Raw genomic sequence first — 22,751 nt, forward strand, 5'->3', positions numbered from 1 at the left:
GGATTCCCCTTCTCAAATTCACGAGTCTCTCAAATTAGTAGCGCTCATACCAGTTTTAAAAACAATATATCCTAACCTATCTACTACCATTACAAATCTGCTGAAAGGGTTTTTGAAATCATATGTAAATTGTTTTCCTTTTTCCTTTTTTAAAACCCCAATGTTTCAATTATCCAAAGCTATTGTATTATACTGTCACTGCAGAGTTATATTTGCAGAAAAATAAGTATAATATTTTGACAGATTCAGATGCATTATATGGTCAGGAAACAGTGTAGTGTCATTGTCCATTTCTCTGTTTGCTGCTTTGTCTTATCGGTATAGCATGGACGTATAGTGACTTCTAATGCAAGTGACTAAGTGTGTGTGTGTATACAGGCAATTCTGAAGACGACCATATTGTATGAATAAGGACCCCGTAAAATACTTGAGTAGAGGAATATTTAAAAAGGTCTAGTACCGTCTTACATTTGATTTATTTAAAACATGTAAACAGGTGTTCTTTTTACTCGACGAATAGATGTTTTAGTACACTTTAAATACAGCGCGACCCGTTTTTAATTGTGAATGTGTGTACGACTGAACGTAGGTATATTTATCTTGCTACAGTAAGATACACGCTGCGCCGGTGCACAGCGGTTTTCAGTTCTGCTAGCAGGGCGGCGTTGTGGGTTGAAGTAGTCTTCTCGTCTCTTTTAAAAAAAAATACATTGTAGCAAATTATTGGGTGTTGTTAATAAATATACATTCGCAAGGGATATTTGCTGGACAGGGGTTGAGCCAGAATGGCGGATGAAGTTCTGTTTCAGTTCCTCCACAATGAGCTCATACAGTATGTTTACAAGTCGGCTGAGCATGGGGAGATGGTAAGTATTGCATCCAGCGTGTTTTATCGTGAACATACAGTATCGTGTGGCGACATTAACTCTGACCCGTTTCAAATGATGCAAAATCACTTTTTTTAAAGTAATTAGTCATTTAAAAGTGACATTCTGTGAATACTCCAGTGCCAGTTGTTGCCATTTTACACACCGGCTTTTGAAGAGGTTCACGCTTACAGCTTCAGACACCTGGTGGATGTTCCTCTGAAAAGACGGCAGTGGGAGACAGTGATGTACAGTACGCACTATCAGTTAATTCAAATGAATTAGTGCAGAGAAAAAGTTATCGTCCTGTAAGGTACAACGTATAGCACCATATGGAAAGTCTGCTAGTTGTGTCAGATGACTGGGTTACACTGCCTCAGTTTACGAAAAACCTACAACAAAGAGGAGATTAGAAACTATGTATTAGTGGTAACGTGCTTATTAACATTTCTGTGCGCCTCTATACCTAAGCCAGGTTAAGTTTTAATGTGATCAGTTTTACTGTTGTTTTTTTTTTGGGGTTATTTCCAGGAGAATGGGAGATGCATAACAAGACTGGAAAACATGGGCTTCAGAGTGGGCCAAGGATTAATAGAAAGGTATATTAAAAAACATTTTTAAATAATTATTTATTATTATCTCTTTATGAGCGTGTCATTTGGAATTTATTTGGACCTTAGTACCAAGTACCAAGCTACTGGGTCCTGTTTTGACAAACGTTTTTTTCAGATTTGTACTGAAATGTACAAATCTGAAAAAAAAGTTAAAGATCCACTTAATGATGAGATATGAAAAACATATTCACAAGAAAATATCAGAAGATTTCATTCTACGCTTTAAATAGTGATAGAGACAGGTGTGTGGGAAAAAGTTCTGCTCACGGTTGTATCTTTAGCATGGAGAATACTGTACAGTTATGTCACTGAACAGGTAAAGCTTAATTTCATGATGTAAGGTAAATTAATTCCTTACATTTTATACACCTTTTTTTTTGTGGACACTGCACATAAAGCGCTTTATAGGTAATGGGGACTCCCCCCACCACAACCAATGTGTAGCCCCCATCTGGATGAAGCGACAGCAGCCATACTGCGCCAGTATGCTCACCACACACCAGCTATCAGTGGGGAGGAGAACAGAGTTATGAAGCCAATTCATAGATGGGGATTATTAGGAGACCATGATTGGTAAAGGCCAGGGTGAAATTTGGCCAGGACACCGGGGGTTAACACCCCTACTCTTTTTGAGAAACGCCATGGGATTTTAAATGACCACGGAGAGTCAGGACCTAAGTTTTATGTCTCATCCAGAGAAGAAAGGTAATGGTAAAGAAACTTTCTTTACCTTTCAGCGTGGAATGAAGCTTTAGTTGTTCCTTTGCAGCCTACGCATGCTGACGCAGCTCCCTACTCTTACTGTATGTCACGTTTGTACATTGTCTTGATGCACTGTTTGCACTTTGTCTTGTTTTTTACACTTGTTTTACAATCGAGAGACTATCTGTAAGTAAGAATTCCATTGTACCAGTACCGGTTACATATGGCAATAAAGTTCAAGTTCAAGTTAAGTAAAACCTCAAAATAATAATTATATTGGCAGTCCATGATGAATGTCATATATCTGTGTCAATATACCTTTTTCTTACCCTCAGCATGGGCAAGGAAACACATGCAATTTGCCAGATGCTGAAAGTAATTTTAATATTTCTGCCAACAACATTTAAATTACAAAGTGTTCTGGGTGAAGGACAGGAAGAGATTCCCATGTTGTCGAAGCCTTGGTTTTTATTAAAAACAAAAGCTAGTTGAGATCCTTCAGTCAATTAGCTACTAGTAATTGAAAGAGTTATATAGGCCTCTTGTCTGTAACCGTTCTTGTGTTCTTAGATTCCCAGGGAGAAAAACTGTCAAGTAATTAACTTTAGCCAAGGACAGTGCCTTTTTTTATTATAATGTATCTTGTACGTTGGTGGATACTGTTAGAAAGGGAACTGTAAAGTATTGTTCTTATTACCTTTCATTAGGGGGGAAATCATTCATAAAATACCAGTTTACCAACGTTTATGGTGTTATTGTATAACACCAGTAGTATTTCTGAATGATTTTTCCACTTGTAATGGGAGTGAAAATCAATAAAAGACTAAATTACTGTATTGTCTCCTGCCAGGTTCACCAAAGACACTGCACGGTTCAAAGATGAACTGGATGTCATGAAGTTCATTTGTAAAGATTTCTGGACCTGTGTTTTCAAAAAGCAAATCGATAACTTAAGAACAAACCATCAGGTGATCTTTTTGTCTGTACTTTATTTTTACTATCCTATGCTCTACACATTTAATTATAATTTGACTGAATAAGTGCAAAAAAAATAATGCAAAGCTTTGTAAAACAATATGCCATCTCAGACAAGGGTGTTTGCTAAGTCAATAAATTATTAATAATAAATGCACATTGACCTTTGCAGGGAATTTATGTGCTACAGGATAACAAGTTCCGGTTGCTGACACAGATCTCTGCAGGAAAACAGTATTTAGAGCATGCACCCAAGGTAAGACAATGCTATATACAGTACTTCCAAAATCAAATTTAAAAAGAACAAACTATATTCATTAATAGGGTCCTAGATGTCATTGAGTTTGCTGTTTTTCAGCTGGGATTATTCAAGTCAGTGCCAAAGAGAGATATTTTTAAGATCAGATGATTCCATAGAAGATCACACAGTACAAGCTTAGAATATGATCAGTTGTAGCTTAAATTTCAAATGAGAACTTAAAAAATAAACTAAATGTCATTCCTGAAATTACTAAAACACACGCACTACACTTAGTGGTATAAATAGGATGAGGGTTTGTATTTGCTATTTTCCATAGAAATAGAGAGTGTATAGGTACAATGGAAAGCCATCTATAATGCTGGCATCATGTGAGTAAATGAGTGCAGATAATATATATTACACTGTAGATACATTTTTGGCATCCTTGAAAAAGAAAAGGCATGGCATCCAAAATCGTATTTTACTGAAATTCCAGTCTTCAGCCTTCTGCATTGTTTAGTTTCCTTTTTCTCTGCTGTGTGAACATAGATCAGTTGAAATTTCAGCCATTTCATTTTAAGTACACAACAAAAACAAACAAAAAGCATCCTTTCATCTTTGTGGATGTGTAGAGGAACAAGTGATGTTAATGATTAGGAACACCTGACAGTGAGTCCATTGTATGTGATTGTTAAAGATGATGGATTAACTACAACGGCACTTCATATTCATGTATGGTTTACCCTGAATAGCTATGATTAGGTGTTTGAAAATACTGGTCAACATAATTTAAAGAGATTGCTTTTTGGATTCTCACTCTAGGCTGTATTAATACTGGCAAACCTGTTTTATTAGTAGAAAATAGCAGTGGGTGCTTTGAGGAAATTGTACATACTATGTACAGGTATATGTTGTAATCCCTGATGGTGTCTAAGATAAAGACTTTTGCACAGAAGCGTATCTCTCTAACATAATCAGGTGTGGTTTTCAAAATCTGGTCCCAAGTTCGTCCATTGGCATTGAACCCACTACACATCTAACAGTTCAGAACATGATATACAGTTACCCTTTGTGTTTTTAATTAATGCACAGTACTTCCTCATTATCTGCACAGATTGAGGCAAAGTGAGACTGGAAGGTATTAGGGTTATTCTGTTTAAGGTGATAGGCCTAAAAGGACTGTACACTGTGTTGTTTTTCAGTATTTGGCATTCACCTGTGGTCTGGTGAGAGGAGGACTGTCAAATCTGGGGGTTAAAAGCATTGTCACGGCAGAAGTCTCTGTGATGCCTGCATGTGAGTTCACTTGCTTTCTACACAATTCATGAATAGACTGTTTTATATCTCGGTACTGGTCTCACCCGGGGACATTATCTTTCATCTTCCACTTTAAGAGAAACTGCCTGGAAGAAATGAAGTAGTTTTCCATTTGTAAGATGTGGTTTAATTCCAGTCAAATCATATTATCTGTTTGGAAAAACACACTGGAGTAGAAAATGGAAGCCATTTGTATTTCAGGTCTATATACAGTACATAGAAGTTGCTCAGTGGAAATGAAACTGTAATATGAAACGTCATGAAACCAGATTATTTTCAATAAGTTCCTCTTCTAGTATAGCAGAGCAGAAACTGCAGGACAGAGTCACCTTGATAGACCAGTGAATTCAAGGGAATGTAAATAAGATTATTTATGTAGTTCAAGTAGGTAGCTGCAAAGGAACAAGTAAAAGCTTTATTCCCTGCTGAAAAGAGAAGAAAGGAAACAACGTTTTGGCTGTGGAACCTTCTTCAGCTGTGTCTCCTTGTTTGACACCCGGAGAAGGCTCTTTTATTCTCTTTTCAGCATGGAATAAACCTTTTACTTGTTCATAAAATTATTTGTGTCAAATTGTAAACTACTGTATATCAGTATTCTTGGGCTTTGTATTAGGTAGGTAAAAGCCTAACTGATCCCTTGAAAATCAATAAGGATAAAAAATGATTATTATCAAGTGAAGTATTATGCATGAACATGAATATAGCTCATTTCTTTTTTCAAATGTCCACCAAATATACTGTTATATTTAAGGACACAAGAAGGTTTTAATGCTTTCCTTTGCTTCCTTCCTAGGCAAATTTCAAGTTATGATACAGAAGATCTAGAAGGATCCTCGTGTTGAGTTTAATGCCTTTTTAAATGTATGAAGTATTCCTGCATGCAAACACAGTATGGTGGCATTCAGGACCTTTGTGTAATATCTGTTTTACTTTTTACAATGACTTTAACTGACTATAATTGCCTTGAAAAGCATCTGTGTTTAAATTATTATTCACAACTCTTAATAAAGGACCACATTACTATATTAACAAAGTTCTCGTGCTTATTGTAAGTAGAAATTAACATTCAGGCATGCACCCTTGTGAAGTTCAGGTAATTTGTGTTGTAAGTGAGTTCAAAAACTGTGTTTTCATCAAGAGGAGTCACTGAAAACTAAAACCCAACAGATGAAATTGAAATACAAGGAATGTACAGGGTGAATGATATTCAGCTTGCCCTGTCCTAGTGGAAAATAAATTAAGTCTGCTTCATTTCGTTAGTTTTTAGAGTTCTGTATATTTTTGCCATGTGTAATCTGGACTATAGTCAAACTGATTTTACTGATGTGTATGTCATATACTGTATCTGAATGGCAACGGAATTGAATGATCGAAATTGACTTGAGTGATATAAATATAAAGATTCAAATTTATTTAGACCCTGTCATCAAGATGCAACTATATATATAGATATATTTTGTAAAGGAAATGGACTTCAAATGCACCAATCAAGGCCAGTACAGCAATTAACTAATTTACTGATTGCAGTGATCCCTCACTTAAAGTTAACAATCTAATATCTCAGCTGCCTGAATCCTGCCTAGATTTTATTTTAATTCTCATCTTACTCCTGTTTTGGAATCTCTGCACTGGCTTCCTGTTAATCTAATTTTCAGAATCTTCTAAATCTTGATTTAAAAGTTATTTTATTGATTTTTAAAGCTTTGAATGGTTTGGTTTCATTCTGTCTGATCTTTTGTATTTATAAGACAAAACATTATGGGGAAATAAGGTTTTTGTTAGGGATGTGCCTCACAAGTTGTGGCTTTTCCTGCAGTCTAGATTTGTCTTTTTCAAATCATCCCCCTGGCCAAGATGGTGGCATGGATATCACTGGCTGGTTGACCGGACATCAGCTATCACTGGAGCAGGATCAGCTGCGCATCCTGTCCCAGACAGTATCAAAAGAGCACTGAGTAGGAAAAAAGATGGTGTTGACAAGGAGCTGAATCTTAGGGGGATCCCTGTCGGATTGCCCAGTTTCAGCCAGCACAGTCCAAATCTGTCCCTTGTCTGAAAGTTTTCTGCTAATTATTATTTTTCTCCAGCTCCAGCTGAAAGGGCAGCACTACTGCTGACTTATTTTTGCCCAGCACTGGCCAGAAGGCCAAAGTGCGACTGTAAATTATTTTTCTCTCTAGCTCAGGCTGAAGGGCAGTGTTATAAGGTAACGGTTTTCCCCATAGTCCTGTGGGAAGAGCTCTATTTTTTGCCCAGCACGGGTCATTATTTATACTTATTGTATAAAATTTAGTTTTCTAAGATTTATTTTCCTATGTATTTTTACTTCATTTTAATCATGCATTTGTGATCTGTTTTCCATGTATGTTTCTTTTAATGGTGCTTTATAAAATAAAATTATTGTTAATACCTTAAATGTGACCTCTGCAGCGGTCTTATTCTTGTAATGCTAGCATAAAAATTATATATTTTTCAATAGCTGGATTCCCTGCTAGATTAATTAATAATTTGTTCTTCATTTGAATCTAATGTGATGGAATGATAAAGGAGGAACAAGGTCTCAGTAAGACAACAAACAACATTACAAAAACTCAAGTACTGTTATATCGGCACATGCAAACCAGCATTTAAATATCATTCAATAGATATGGAAACGTAAAACTATGGTCTTTAATTTAAAATAACAAAACCTATAAGCATGCATAAAACAGTCATACAGGATGTGTCCCAGAGCCTGGTCTTGTCTGTGTGTTCAATCTAGAATGAAAATACGTAAATCACAGACACTCCAGATCAAAGCTTTTATTTAATAAAAAAGAACATCAACTAGAGCAAGGAAAAATCTTGTTCTTTGTTGCTTATTACTCCTAATCTCATTTTTAAGGACCACTTCATCTTGCTGTGTCTCAGTAAAGTTAAAAACCAAGAACAAATTCAAATGCCATATAGGCTATACACTGTATATATTTTGGTGATGGGTCATTGTTGCCTGCAAATTTTAAGCAAGATACCTAATATGGCTATACAAATAATGATAAAAAAGACTGTTCAATAAACTGAAATAAAAGTTCTGCCAGTAAAATTACATTTGAGAATTTAAATTTAAATTTAAATTGCCTTTTCAGCTCTACCTTATGTGTTATTTTATAAATACTTCTTGACCACCAGTTTTCAGTCAATGGCAGTGTGAAAAGAACAGCTGCTTGACAGCAACTTTGTAGCATTAAGGGGAAATACCATTTTTGCAAGTGAGACCCAAAGTCTTTTTGTCTTCAGAAACATGGGAGTTTATGATACATTTCCCACATCTTCTGTAAAAGACAATAATGGTGTTTTTTCAGCACACCAAATCCTGAGACAACACCAACAGCAGCCATGATTGTTAACAAGAAGAAAACATCCTCCTTTTATTTACTTAAAGCAACCACTAACTAGATGTACCAAGTGCTCCAGTGCTTGTTAGGGGTCATCATTAATAGTTTAAAGCTTAAAAAATATTTTTGATATGAATAAAAAAATGTATAACACTTTATATTTTTATGTATAGTTTTTTTTGTACAACAGATGCACTTTTACTTAAATAGGGTTATATCGGCTCTTTTGTAATGGGAGCTACTAATTCACTAATTTTGAAAATAGAGAAATATAGGCTCACAATAACATGAAAAACAAACATTGACTAAAAGCTGATCCTTTTCAATTCTAGCCTCCCAAATTGTATTCACTTATGATACATGGATGGACATGTATGGACATCATTACCTTGCTTTTATTTAAGAATATGAAAGTCATGATTCTATAAATTTAGAATAAAATAAGCTGGCTTTTGAGTTAATCTAAGAGCATTCACAGAAAATGAATACTTTTTGTATTTTCTGTTAATTGAGAAATGTTTACATCTTGGACAAAATAACGCAGTGTAAGTCTTCTAAAGCCGAGTATAAAGCCAAATTTACAACAAGGCAAAAGGAATACGATTTAAGGAAGCAGGTACAGTAAACTTTACACTTTATTAATTGTCACCTGTAAACTCCACCTAAAGACACAAGTTGCAAGTAATTGTAAAATATGATATGACCATAACTTCATTTCAGATGGACAAGAAAACACAACTCTATTGTCAGATATTTATAATCCATGCATCCCTTTAGATGATTCAAAGTTAGAAATTACAGCAAAATTCACATAAGGTTATCTGATTCTTATTAATAATAATGACAAATCAAAGGACTTTACAGGTAATGGGGACTCCCCTCCACCACCACTAATGTGTAGCCCCACCTGGACGATGCAACTGCAGCCAAAGTGTGCCAGTACACTCACCACACATCGGCTATCAGTGGAGATAAAATGAAAGTGAAAGTAAAGTGATGAAGCTGACTGATGTGTAGGGATTCATAGTTACCATATACTGTAGTTATAAAGCTTCTTCACATGATCGTCTTCATATCTACACATACTGTACTTTAAGAAGTAAAAAGGGTTGTAATGACACCACAAAAACTTGTAACTGAACAGAAACTGATAAAAAACAGTCTTCTTTGCCAGCAAACACCAAGTTCTTGATCTGTCTTTAGAGTGTGAAAGAAACCTTTTAAAGCTTCATATTGAAAGATACTGTAGAGTCTCCTGTCTCCCACTTCCGCCCACCGACATATAAATAGCACTCCTGTTTTGTTTTCACTTCTGTTCCTCCACCACATCCTCATCCTCAGAGCAGCTCCCTGGCTCATTCTTCAGTAAAGGCGGTGTTCCAACAGCCCCGTAATTACAGACAGGTACTTGTTCTCCTCAACCAAGCAACTTACCCCAAAAAAACCTCTCCATTCAAATCACACCTCTCCTCCACCTCGATTAGGGATTGACTTAACTACTAAATTGCCTTATCGAGGTATCGTATTAAACTAATACAAACTCACTCAGACAGTGTGTCTCTGTCAGAACACATACTCTTGAGATAAATTGTTGTGCACCACAAACATTGAATGAGTTGAATTAAATGAGGATACAATTTTAACTTATTTTTTTAATTTTCAATGTGAATTTTTTTTTGTACAGACAATAAAATTACTTTTTGAACATTAACTAGGATGACTGTCTTATGAATCATATCAACAGAAACATTTTGTAGGAGTCAAACTGGATATTATAACCTCTTTTGACTGAAAGTATATATGAAATACTGTAAATGAGCGAATGAAGGCAATTCTGTGTCAAATAGCTTACAGCAGATGCTATTTGTGACCACTAGGGGGTTTACAGGTACAGCAGTGTTAGTCGCCAGTGTCTGTAGTCCTGCTATGGAGACACCAGGACCTGCAGTCAGTCAGTGCCTGGGTGTTACTGACAGGTGTTGTAAATCTGAATCTGCTGGTTGATGGCATCAAGAATGGACCTCATCTTCTCCTCCAGGCCATCCAGCTGTTTGGCTTTGCTCTCCAGGGTTTTCTGATTATTCTCGTAATTTCGTTCCAGCTCTGCGAGCAAAACACAGGAGGTGGAAATAAACGAGCCGCATATAAATTCAGCATTCAAGCACTGCCTGTTGGCCCATCTCCTGATTTATTGAAAAAAAAACATAATCTAATGGAGGGGAGCCATGTGGGTCAGTGCTTTGTGAACACAGCCCAAAGACTCATTCAGGACATTCTTTTCTGAGAGGCCATGAATGAAGAACACATAATGTTGACTCTCTTACCACCCAGCCTGCGGAGTTTGTCTTGGGCATCCTTCAGGAGCTGTTTGGCCTCATCCCGAAGCATCTCTGCCCTCTTCTTGGCATCCTGGACAGTCTTCCCCTTCATGTTCACCAGATCCTGCACTGTCTTGTACTTATCATTTAACTCACCGTCTAAAATCTGCAAAGCACCAAGAGCAGAGAGTGAGAAAAAGACATGGCCTGAGGCCAGCCCAGCTGTCCTTGAAGAGGAAACTGGTCCTGAATAACACTGCACCTGAACTCAGCCAACAAAACAATGGAATTATCATCTGGTCTTGTAGTGAAGAAACTTGCATTTGCAGTTGTACGCAAACACTAAAGTATTGATTGAATGCCTCTCCAACAGTGAGTGGAGTATCAGTGCTTTTTTACATATACAGTGGCTATTAAAAGTATTCACCTTCTTTGGCATTTTTGCGTTTTAATTTCTTTAGGAATTAAGAAAAAGCTTTAGTGTATATTTATTTGACATTTCAGAGTATTTGTGCTGATCAGTGGTAGGAATTTCCAAATAAATCCATTTTGATTCTATGATGTAAGAAAATAAAATGTGAAGAATGCCAAAGGCGGGGTGAATACTTTTTGTAGCCAGTATAATGTATATGTTAGGAGTAAACATTTTTGGAGATTTTATCATCTGTGAGGACTTTGAGGCCCAAACAAGCAGCAAAGATCAGCAAATTCATTCATTCAGTTTCATGCTACTCATGCATTTCTACAGTATATACAGTAATAAACAATCACAGCCTCAAAAGTACAGCACCATTAACAGGCCACAAGGTAGGGTTAGGTTTGAAGGATGCAGTTACTGATCTGAAGCAATAAGCACACCTCCTTCCAGGAAACACACCTGCTTGGCCTCGTTGGCTTTGTCCCTTGCCATGGTAGCTGTCTCCTCGGCCCGGGATGCCACCAAGCTGTTGTTGGCACGTTTGGTCTTCAGAGCGTCAATCTGCCGGCCTAGGGTGCCCAGCCGGTCCATGGCATCCTTGAGATTATTCTCACTGAGCGCAGTCTCAGACTGGATCTGCAAAGTACAGTGGGCTTTGATGGGCTACATTGTACAAGTGGATAAGCAATGACACTTTCAATGTGTCTCCTGCATAACACAAAGCTTAACCTTGACAGGATGTACTGTAGTACAGTTAATAAATACCACCAGCCATGGATAATAAAACAGTTAACAGCAATTTTGCACATACAGATGGGGGTTAAAATAAGGTTTTAAGTGCTTGTCCCTATATTGTGTCTCATCTATGAAGTGGGACAAATACTGTATATCAACACATATTCAAGATTACAGAGTTAGTGTGTAACTGTGTTGTGGAGTGTATGCCTGGAATGTGTTAGCCATGCAGCTCTATGTTGGTCACCAAACTGCTTCAAGGTGTGCTGAAGTTCGGTAAAAACTGATGTTGTAAAGCAACAGTAATTGAACCTCCTAACGAGGTTGTCAATAGAAAGAGTGATCGACTTCAATGAACAGGACATAAAGCAGAGCCTGAAACAAACCAACCTGTCCTGCACTATGAGGCTATGCTGTATGAAAAGGAAAACCTTACCTTTGTCTGTTCAGCAGGGCACACCTAACACAGCATTAATGTGTATAAAGAGCTCCATAAAACCTGAATCTGCACTGTTTCCTATGTTGAAGAATTTCCCACCATCAACGATCACCACCCTGATCTGCTTCACAGTAAAATCCGATGGATTTTTCCAAGTTTCTTACTTCTGCCAGCCGGTTCTCAGTTTGGCCGAGGTCGGTCTTGGCACGTTGTATTGCCTTCTCTGCTTCTGCCTGTGCCCGGCTGGCATCATCCAAGGCCGTCTTCACCGTCTCAGCTGTGTTTTTCACAGTCTCTGCTCGATTCCTGAGAGCAACAAAGAGGACACAACCGCTGCTGTAGTTTTTCAATCCAAATAACTGACTGTGAAGTGCCATGAAGACAGATCACACTGTTGTACATTATTCTGCATTTACCAGAGGAACCAGTCTGCACTTGCAGCTATCCCTGCTTAAGTGATACAAAGATTGTGGGCTGCATTTCTAAAGACCAAACTGAGATCTTCTGTGTACAGGTGTTTTTGGTACAGAGGGGAAAATCTCCTCATGTTTAAAAATTAAAAATGTACATTTAAATGGCCCAAAATAAGTTGGCTTCATGAAGGATGCATATGAAAATATTTAATTTTAACTTGCTTGTGTTGAAAGAAAGGATTGTAACATCCATACACAAGTAAACACTGAATGAATTAGGTTCTGTGTTCTGTGCACTGACATACACTTAAACACTCTTTATACTGCGCTCGAACACACAAACCCTCTTCACAATAATGGATACAAGTCTTTCTTTCTCCATTTCTAGAACACTTTTTCATACAGTAGTTCTCACACGCCCCTGCCCCACCTCTACAGTGAGATTGTACACTCCCATCACGGTCCCCCTTCCATCTCTCCAGCCCTGGGGTCTCACCTAGCCCTCCTGGCATCCTGCAAGAGCTGCTCTGCCTTGCGCACATCGTCTTTGGTCTGCTCCAGGATGGCATCGACGTTGGACAGGCTGTTGACCCGGTCCTTGATCTCCTCTGCCAGGTAGCGAATCTGCTCAGGTGAGGCAGGGATAGAGAGCTCCAGCACCTTGCTAGCCACCACCTCAATGCTGTCCGGATCCGCGCCTTCCTCTGCGTGGCAGCAAAGCAAAAGAGATTTCAACAGACCACGTGGGACAAGCAGGAACTTCAAGTTGGCCCACAGGAGATGACCCAGACACAAACACCTGCATGAACTGGAACAGCCTGTTTGTGTTCCTCTGTGAAATCACAAGGATGAAAGTCTCAGGTTGGGATTTCTAAAGGGTTCGGCGAACAAGCTCTAGCCGGCACCCACTCACGCATGAGGAAGTCCCGGATCTGCTTGATGAGGTCGCGGAGGTCCTTGTTGGAACGCTCCACCTTGGTCTTGGTGTCGTTGGCCTTGTCCAGGGCAGCCTGTGCCCTCACCTTTGCCTCTTCTGCTTTTGTCTTCACTTCTGCCACCTGAGATGACAATGACAAAAAGAAGGATTTGTAATGTTGGACAGTTAAATCTGTGTGATGAGTTGAAATCACAGACGCCCAAACAGTATATACTTGTGGCTGTGCGGCTCCTGTCTTTATTCATGACATTTGGGACTGACCAAAGAAATGTCTAAACAAGAAAGCAGATAAATTAAGTGATCAATAAGCCCTATGGATTTATATACTCAGATAGGAGTAAAAAAAAATATATATATACTATTTCTCTAGGACCAGCTTGGGAAACATTACTTTAACTTCATATAGGCCTGGGAAATATAGAAATTGTAACCAATTTAATACATAATTTCTTAAACTAAGTAGACTCAGAAAGTCCAGATTATCGGCACCTCTTTTAACAGGTGTATACAGTGGGGCTTTTGAGGATTTACTGAACTAATAATGTAGGAAGTGGATTCAGAGGATCTAGCTGATGTGAAATGTCCTTCAGTTGCCTTATGAAAGTTCACAGTTGTGAATTATCAAGGTAAATTGAATTTTAACCATTTTTCCCTTCTATATACTTTACTTATTTTTTTGTATGCAGTATATTTTATCAACATTTTACCGCAGTTTATTAAAAGTCACTCTTTCTGCCTGTTGATGCTACAGTAAATTTTTATTGGTGGTACTCCAGTGCCGGGAGACTGACCTTCTTGAAGAGCTCCTCCACCTCGCCCATGGCCTTGCTCAGCTCCTTTTCAGCATGCTTGGCCCTCTCCAGGGCATTATCGGCTGTTGCCACGGCACCGTTGCAGTTCAGGCCACCACAGTGCCTTTTTCCTTCGTCGTCTCGGCAACCCGCCCCACCACATGGGCTTTCTCCACACGGGGCATCCCCTGGGGCTCCACACACCTGGGGGAAGAGGGGGAGAGAGGCAGGGGGGCATTAGAGTCAGTGAAATGATTCTGATGAGCTTTCCGATAAGCTCTGCACTGACCCCTTTCTTGCTATTCGGGGGAGTCTCCCCAGCCTGACCTTCTCATTTATTTTTTTCATGTCCAGCGTCTGTGTCTTGGCTTTCAAGTCCACCAGGGCACGTTTGTTAGCAGCATTCTTGCGGTTGAAGTCGTCCCTCTTCTCGGTCATCAGCCGCTCGGTCTTGCGGCGGGTATCTGCGGACTGACTGACGGTGCTGGGGACAGCGGTACTGGATCGGTTGGCACGGCGTTCGGCTTCCCGGGATTTATCAAAGGAGCCGCGGATGCTGTCGTAGGCACCTGGGGACATGCATGGAAGATCACAGCACTTACAGTATAGTTTCATTATTTTTAAGTTGACGGTACAAGATACGAAATATACTGGTGAATACAGACCCATACCAACACATTAATATACACTTTAATCAATTTCAGTATTATCACAGTCAAGAGTGGTAAACTAGAGTGCAAGTGTAGTAAACCAACAAAGGAAAGAATAGTGAAACAAATGTGAATTAGTGCAAGATGAAGAAAATAACCCTTCCGGCCCCTGCCTTACCCAGGAAGTTGGAGTTCTTCAGCACGTCCAGCTGGCGGCCCAGCTCCCCAGCCGAGAGGTTGAGCTCCCGAGCCTCCCTCTCCAGGGCACTCAGCTGATTGCTGGCCGCAAAGTTGCTGTCCTGGACACTGGTCAGCTCCCCCTCCAGCTGGTTCAGGGTATCGGTGGTCTCGCCGATCCTGGCTCTGAAAGCAGATGGAAGAACAGGCCCTAGTGGGTGACCATTCACAGACACAACAGATCACAACAGACAGCCACTGGACCCAGTAAGGAGAATGTCCCATGGGAAGACTCCGTGCTTTTTATACCACAATTTTCCTTTTGAGAGAGAAGGAGTAGAATAAAATGACAATCCAGGCACGGATTTGTCAAGGTTGAGCCAAAATGGCTTTGCCAGTCTTACAGATAAACTGCCCTCTGATATTACAAGTCGATACTATCTCTTCGATGTAAAGCCAGGTTAACAATATTTTAATCGAACTGCATGGTGAAAAGGTAAATGCTGGATGCCGTAAAACCTTTGGGGTGTGAGTTATAAACGGAATCACAGTTTTACACAGAGAAAGCCAAATTACTGTTGGACCTGACAGCTCAAATGTTCCAATCTGTTATATCATCCAATCATTAAATCAACAGCACGGACGGCTGGGCAAAAACACAGGTCTTGTCCAGAAGTGAATCCTTGAGAAAGAGCTTTTTCTCCCATTCAGTCGCTCAGACTGCAGCCTTGACTTGTCTTGTGTGTGTCTGGCGATGCCCACCTGAGGCCCTTGATGAGATCCATGAGGCTAGCGATGGACTCGGCGGTGGCATTGCGGGCATTCACGATGGCCTGCGCCTGCGCCAGCTTCTCCTCCAGCTCCCGGAAGTTCTTCTCGTAGGCTCCCGTCAGGCCCGTGTGCTGGATCACGCGGGCGCGCTCGGTGAGGGCCCGCGTACGGGCGGCCAGGTCCTGCACCACCCTGTCCCAGTCGCCAAAGCACTGGTGGCAGGGCAGGCAGTCGGGGAACTGCCCCGAGAAGCCGCGGGCACACTGGTCGCAGCGCACCCCAGACACGCCCTGCTGGCAGACGCAGTGCCCTGTCACCCGATTACACTGAGACGTCTCGATGCCCCTTGGGTCACAGTCACAGGCTGCAAAGAGGACAAGGGGTCACAGTCTCCAGTATGAAGACCTGGTGCCTTTTGTATTGAGTGTTACTCAGCACTTTGGGATTATTAGGTGTTTCATTGTACGTGTGCGCTTCTGTGATGTGGACACAGAAATCCGACATGATCTTTAGGTGAACACAAATGTAGCGGTGTGTTTTTATTTCATTTCACTGCAAAAGAGAGATGTCAGTGCATTCATTCCAGGCTGATGGAGCAGTAAAAGCCAAGCAAATACCTTCATTTTAAGGTTTCTCAAAGCCAGTGCCAGTTATTAGCTCTTGATATGACTGAAATTACAAACTGTCAGTGTCACAGGAATAACTTGCAATTATACTTTTAAAGGCCACTCAAGTCCGAGTTGGATTCATTGGAAAAATTGTGGATCCATAGGAAACAAAGAAATTCGTTTCTTGCGTTTGATAATTGAAGAGGTCTTTCATTTAGTTATTTTCTTGGTAGTTATCAATACTGGAATTAAACCCTGTTCTTTGGTTAGCACAGCCATTGAAAGGGAAACTCAGGGAGAGTGGAAGAAACAGCCAACTAAGGGGGACTGACCTCTGCACTGCACTTTGGGATCACCCCAGTAGTTCTCCTGACAGTCCTGGCAAGTCTTGCCTCCGAAGCCTGGGCGACACTGACACTTGCCCGTGAACTGCAAACACAGGACCCGAAAATCAATCTTTTAACAATCAATTTTTTAACAGTGAAACGTCTTTTGAGATCTAGAGAAATACAGTAGCATTATGGCCCATAGAAGTAACAAAGCAGCAATAAAATATAAACATTTCAGTGGGGGCTATTTTCTTCAACTTATATCATTGCTTAACATTTAAAGAGGAAATATTTTAATTTAGCAAATATCTGATGAATTTTATAACACACAGAACTAAAACTAAGGAGTGTCTCTGAGGAGAAAAAAAACATTGTGCTTGTACAACAGTGAAAGACCTTATGTAACCCATAGAGGGTGCTTCTGAGACAAGGTACAAGATAAAGACTTCAATTGAAATACTGTTATCCTTTTTTTTCAAAAAGGGAAGCCTTAAACTGAGCTCACAAATATCTTGTAAATGAAGTCCTTTGCATTTGCTGGAGATCTCTGCCTTTTCATACCACGTATTAAGATTCTGTAGAAGGCTTCATAGCAATGTGAAGAAAGTCAAAATAAAAAAACTCAAGACACGCCTTTTGACGATCTGCAAAGCTTGTGCAGGCACTGGGTCAACAAACCTCATTGCAGGTGGGGGTGATGGCATTGTTGGGGTCACAGTTGCAGGTCTCACAGCCTGTCCCACTGGCCAGGTTCCAGCAATTGACAGCGCAGTGGTCACAAGACTGCCCAATGACATTGGGTAGGCACTGGCACTGTCCCGTCCTGCGGTCACACGTACATTCGTCCCGAGAGGAACACTGGCTCCGATCTGTGCCCAAAAAGTTGCAGGTGCATTCTGAAAAGAACAGCAAAGCTCATTCTACTGAGGGCCATGAAGCTGATAGCACACTAATCCACGAACAACACATTGCAAACAACGAAGGAGTATGCTTTAAGAAATAGCTTTCGGATTTGACTATTGAGAGGTTAATTATCTCAAATCTTAGTTTTCTTGACAGAGGTCTTTCTTGCAAGCTGTCTTGCGAATGGATATTTTAGCTGTTTAAGAAAGTGGGTTGCAAAACAAACATGAAAAGTGCAGAATATTAAAAGCAAGAAAGACAATGGAGTTGAAAAAGAACTGGATGATTTGAGCTTAAAAATGTAATCCTGCTACCAAACAAATTTTGTTCTTCTAAATGTACTGTTCTGTCTGATTAGAAAGGGGGAAACCTAAAGATCTGAAAATTTACACCTAATGCCTGCTTTAGCATATTAATATCTTCAGTTTCAAAAAATTAGTCATGACTTCCACCTATCATGTACAGTATGTGATTGAAATAAATAGCTCTTAACTCTAAAAGTGAGGCGCATATTCTCAAGTTCAAAAATAAAAATCCTTAAATAGTAACTGTGCAGAATGGCCTTGGGATATTGAAGTATCTCTGAGGTAAACCTCTCCCCGGATCTCTACTGGAGTCACTCTGGCATTTTCTTACGCACTCCTGCAGTTGCGTCGTGTGGCGTCGCCATAATAACCCGGCCGGCAGACCTCACAGTTGGGGCCCTCTGTGTGGTAAAGGCATTTCTTGCACTCCCCCGTGCGGCGGTCACAGGAGTCGGGGTCGGTGATGTCGATGTTGTTGTGACACTGGCATGGCTGGCAGCGTCCCCCGGGCTGCATGGGGTTGCCGTAGTAACCAGGGGCGCACTCATCGCAACGGGAGCCTGGCAGATTTCAGAGATGGAGTGAAAGAGAAAAACAAGCCTCATCAGTGAGTCAATGTAGGCGAAAATGTGGCAAGCATATCCTGGGTATGCATACTTTACCTGATCTTTTAATGATTCTCTCCTCTGCGAGTGGCAGAGAAGATCAGAGGCATGCTACCCACTAGGCCAGAAAATGAGGCCTTAACAATATGAAGGTTTGGGATTAGTGGGTAAACATTAAAACTCACAAATGCAACAGAAAATAAAAAAATTAATTAAATCATGTTGAGTTTCTTTGTTTTTAGAATGTATCAACACATATCTTAATATGTTTGTGGCATAATGGTTCTCCTACAGGCAGACAGTAACAACTATTAACCAAATGAATGTAAAACGAATAAAAGCTAACCGTTTTTAAAATCGGTTAACAAAAAGCTAAACAATTAAGGACACAAAAACAAAAGAACCTCCTATTTGTTAAAATCTTGAATAAAACCACCTACATCTCAGGAGGCACTACTCAGTGTTTACACTCTGTAATTGAGCAGGCACTCTGAAATTACAGTACATGCTTTCCCACAGAGAACAGCATTCCAAAAAATAATTCTTCATAAAATTCTGCAGAAGCTGTCTGATGACAGTCAGTTGGCTTTAAGAGTTGCTTTCTAATCTGGTGACAAAACAGATGGCTTTTTGTTCTTTGACTGATGTGTCTGAACTGTGCTACAGAGGCTCAGCCAATAGAGGAATTTAACCGGTCACAAAAAATGGACAGATTTCTAAAATAACTGTGTTTTGTGGCACACGTAAATTCAACTATAGTCCAGCTATTTAGGGAACACATTCTGTATTGAGCTCAGAATGAGAAAGCAGGTAAAAATAGGGTTCAAATCCTTGGGATTTGTGTATTTTCTCTCATGCTGCTATTACACAATGGAATATAGCTGACTTAGCAGCTTGCTACACATAATCAAACTCTCCACAAACTGCCAGGCCAAAAGTAGTGTTTGTTTCAATGAATGAAACAGAGGCTACACAAAATGCAGAACAGTTAAAAAGTAGGATGAAAATGTTTGAGGCACTTTAATATTTTAATTATGCTGTCTCATGATTTTTATGAACACTTTCTTAAAATGCTAACCTTCATTAGTCTCATTGAGACTGTGTGTGACATACTGTATCCTTTTTGTGACTTAGAAATGACCTGGACAGTCACCTCTGTTACTGATGATACCTCTGTGGGTACCTCTCTTCTAAAGATCTTAATTAAGTCTGTGAGATAGGATGGGGTGGGCTACAGACACCAAAATTAATATTTTAGCTGCTTAGGAAACTGAGTTGCAAAAAACATGAGAAATCCAGAATATTAAAAGCAAGAAAGAGGTGAAAAAGAAACCAGATGATCTGAGTTTAAACACGTAATCCTGCTGCCAGACAACTGGTTTTCGAAATGTCCTGCCTGATAAAAAGCGGGAAACCCAATACTGCTGGTGTAAACTGCTCGATCCTTTTACAAAACAGCAAGCACATTACATCTGCAAAAGCGAAAGCAGCAGAAGGCTCTGGCTGGACCTAAATACATACTGGAGGAACAAAACAAGGTTGTGATTGAAATAGTTTTGCGGTGACTCTGAAATCTGAACACTTCTAATGACAAACCACAGAACAAGGAGAGATTTCCCAAAATTGTGTGTGTGTTTTTTCAAGAACACAGACTGCTTTATGACTAGGCTTTTGTTTTAGAAACCTCGGTGATAACACGCCCCCCACCCACACAGTCATTGTTCAGTTTGATTGCTCTTTCCCAGTCACTGGTGCTTTTCTCAGCTGTTATTAATATGCAACAGGTGATTGCCTATCCTACAGTGGGCCAGCCCAGGAAAGCCAACGTTAAAAGCACTGTCTGTGCTGGGATATGTGTGTGTGGGGGGGTGGCACAGCACCGCAAGGAACTGAAGCCATGCGGGGGGGTTGTGGGGGGGCGTCACCATTACTCACGCATTAAGATCCCCTCTGAACGCTTAACCATCCCTGTGATGTGTGGAGGGGGAAACAACAACAGTTATTACTCAGTCAGACATCTCACTGTCTCCTCTGTGTGCCTTACCTGCTGGTTTATATTTCTGTAGACTTCACCAAGCAAACACACACACATAATCAAATACATTGACACATGAATAGAATCTGGATGTGTCTTTAAACACACTCTACAACCAAGGTATGCCTTCAGAGACAAAACAGAGACGACTCAACAAAATGTCAAGAAAGTTGAAATGCTTCCTGAAAGACTCGTTCTAAAAACTAGATCATTGCATGACTTTTAAATTCATATGTTTTTCTATTCTACTTTTCAAAACACCTTGAATGCACCACTTCAGTACTTTGTCAAACCTTTGTAGACATTGGGGAATGTTTGACACATGAGGTTGTTCACTATAACAAATTACACTACAGTCAACAGAAAAACACAAGTCAAATAATGTTTCTTCAGTGTATTTGCTTTTTATATCAGAATTAAAATCAATACACTGTGCCATTGTGTTCAATTCCTTGGGCTAGCTTAACAGCTCTTTTGTATTTTTTCTCTCATGCTGCTATTACACAATGGAATAAACCTTAGCAGCTTACTGCACATAACCAAACTGTCCATACTCTCTGCTGGGCCAAAGCTGGAGTATACAGAAAATGCAGGACAGTTACAAATAGGACTTATCTATCATACATGTACACTGCATGATATTATTATTGTACTCTTTCTTGGCTGGGAAAAGTGAGCCTGGTCTTGTCAGCAATAGAGTGTGCGAGCACTGCTCTCTAAGCTTTGTTAACAAACCCAAATGGTTCAAAGTCACTTACAAAGAAATGGCTCTGTGCTCAAAACATTTCACACAATTTGGTTTTCCTGATATTTTCTTTCCAAAAACAATACAAAGGAAAGCTGGAGAACAACACATGACAATTTATTTGGTATATTTCATAGCTATCTTTCATTCATTTACAATTCAGAACTTATAGGTTTCAGTTTCCAGCCCAGTGTCTACAGCTTTCAAAAGGTCCTGTATGAAAGAGTAAATGACTGGATCTGAGACAGGTCCTGGGCAGTGTCCAGTTTGTGATTGCCACTACAGATGCATTACAGGTAATCAATGACCAACAATGCATTACTGAAGACATAATTGTTATAAACTGAATAATGTTATCAAGCAGCAAGATAATAACAAGATATTGTTATCTTGTTATCCCATGTTTTGACTCTACTGTATATTGTATGCAGGTTGGGCTGTTACAAAAAAGGAAATTCCAGTGATTTTTTAAAACTTTCAAAATGCAGAAATGTACAGTAGTTTCACTCACTTTTAATTGTATACATCCGGAAACTTACCATACCTTAAGTATTTCTACAGGGCAAACACAAACTAAAGATTCAGGCTATCTGAAAAGTATTTGAGAAAACTTTAGTACTCTGGCATTATAACAGGAACAACCACTGGTTCAAAACCTAGTCGAATTAAATAATGGAAACTTTTGAACCACTGACCTTGAGCTAGATGCTGTTTAAATCAGGAAACAGATACGTCTGCTACAAACAATGTATTTCAAAGAGATTGTTTTGTCTTCTGTTGGCACAATGTAATAATAGCCTTAGGAAGACAGATCTTACCGGTACAGACAGCGAAGTTTTCACTGACCTGTGTATCCCTGGTTGCAATTGCAGACCACCTGTCTGTTGCGGTTGTCCTGGTAACAGGAAGCGGCAAAGTGTCGCCCACTGGTGGGCCCATCAGGGCACGGGCAGGGGCGGCACTGCCCTCCAGAGCCCAGCAAGGGGTTCCCATAGTAACCATTAATACATCTGTGGAAAATGACCACTTTATAGCTCGATACTGCCCTTTGAGTCCCAGCAGGAAAAATACGTTCAAATACTGCCAGCTGTCACTTCTGTATGCTTGGTCCGCTCTACAGTGGCTCTACACAGAATGTTTTTAGTCTCCACATATGTTTTTTCTTGATGAACAGATGCGAAAAAAATGTAAGAATACGCCACACGGCTTATTCTGTCAGAAAAAGGGCATATCTTATTACGTTGTCATTGTAAAAACAGACGAAGGACTCCACAAAAAAAAGTTTGTTGGTGCAAAAAAAATCAACAGTATGACTTACAATAAGTATCATTATTTGTATTTGATGTTTCATTAGTCATCCCAAGTCACTTTATATATATGAAAAGTGCTTTACACAGAGTGCAGTAGTAGTAGTAAAAGACCTTATGACAACATAGTATTGTAATTATTAATTTCAATTCTGTGCTGTTCTCCACAGAGAAAG

The 22,751-nt window shown here is 39.8% G+C and overlaps 2 protein-coding genes across 3 annotated transcripts in view; one reads left to right on the top strand and one right to left on the bottom strand.

Moving 5' to 3' along the window:
• The first annotated feature begins 385 nt into the window (after positions 1-385).
• trappc6b (trafficking protein particle complex subunit 6B) lies at positions 386-7,131 on the top strand. Its single transcript, XM_088636556.1, has 6 exons — positions 386-866; positions 1,398-1,465; positions 3,033-3,150; positions 3,330-3,413; positions 4,601-4,694; positions 5,509-7,131. Exons 1-6 carry the CDS (start codon positions 786-788, stop codon positions 5,538-5,540), a joined length of 477 nt encoding a protein of 158 aa, XP_088492682.1. The 5' UTR covers positions 386-785; the 3' UTR covers positions 5,541-7,131.
• A 1,575-nt stretch (positions 7,132-8,706) lies between these two features.
• Positions 8,707-22,751, bottom strand: part of lamb2 (laminin, beta 2 (laminin S)) — a 49,095-nt gene continuing 35,050 nt past the window's right edge. Inside the window, exons 21-35 of one of the 2 annotated variants that reach the window (XM_088636543.1) lie at positions 22,115-22,278; positions 20,424-20,456; positions 18,219-18,443; positions 17,354-17,571; positions 16,679-16,775; positions 15,730-16,102; positions 14,969-15,153; positions 14,468-14,709; positions 14,141-14,344; positions 13,326-13,470; positions 12,909-13,116; positions 12,164-12,305; positions 11,285-11,461; positions 10,414-10,573; positions 8,707-10,192 (exon numbers count right to left, since the gene is read on the bottom strand). In XM_088636543.1, the coding sequence (XP_088492669.1) occupies positions 10,056-10,192; positions 10,414-10,573; positions 11,285-11,461; positions 12,164-12,305; positions 12,909-13,116; positions 13,326-13,470; positions 14,141-14,344; positions 14,468-14,709; positions 14,969-15,153; positions 15,730-16,102; positions 16,679-16,775; positions 17,354-17,571; positions 18,219-18,443; positions 20,424-20,456; positions 22,115-22,278 (2,710 nt within the window). In that variant the 3' untranslated portion in view covers positions 8,707-10,055. The remainder of the gene's footprint in view (positions 10,193-10,413; positions 10,574-11,284; positions 11,462-12,163; positions 12,306-12,908; positions 13,117-13,325; positions 13,471-14,140; positions 14,345-14,467; positions 14,710-14,968; positions 15,154-15,729; positions 16,103-16,678; positions 16,776-17,353; positions 17,572-18,218; positions 18,444-20,423; positions 20,457-22,114; positions 22,279-22,751) is intronic. The other variant, XM_088636544.1, reaches the window with a different exon arrangement.

Source organism: Lepisosteus platostomus, chromosome 6 (assembly GCF_059453375.1).
Source record: "Lepisosteus platostomus isolate fLepPlt1 chromosome 6, fLepPlt1.hap1, whole genome shotgun sequence".
Lineage (NCBI taxonomy): Eukaryota > Metazoa > Chordata > Actinopteri > Semionotiformes > Lepisosteidae > Lepisosteus > Lepisosteus platostomus.

Excerpts from the sequence above, each read along its gene's own strand:
- trappc6b (XM_088636556.1), top strand. The coding sequence starts at position 786 with ATGGCGGATGAAGTTCTGTTTCAGTTCCTCCACAATGAGCTCATACAG. Across the intron at positions 1,466-3,032 it reads GGCCAAGGATTAATAGAAAG|GTTCACCAAAGACACTGCAC; the intron begins GTATATTAAAAA and ends GTCTCCTGCCAG. Across the intron at positions 3,151-3,329 it reads ACTTAAGAACAAACCATCAG|GGAATTTATGTGCTACAGGA; the intron begins GTGATCTTTTTG and ends TGACCTTTGCAG.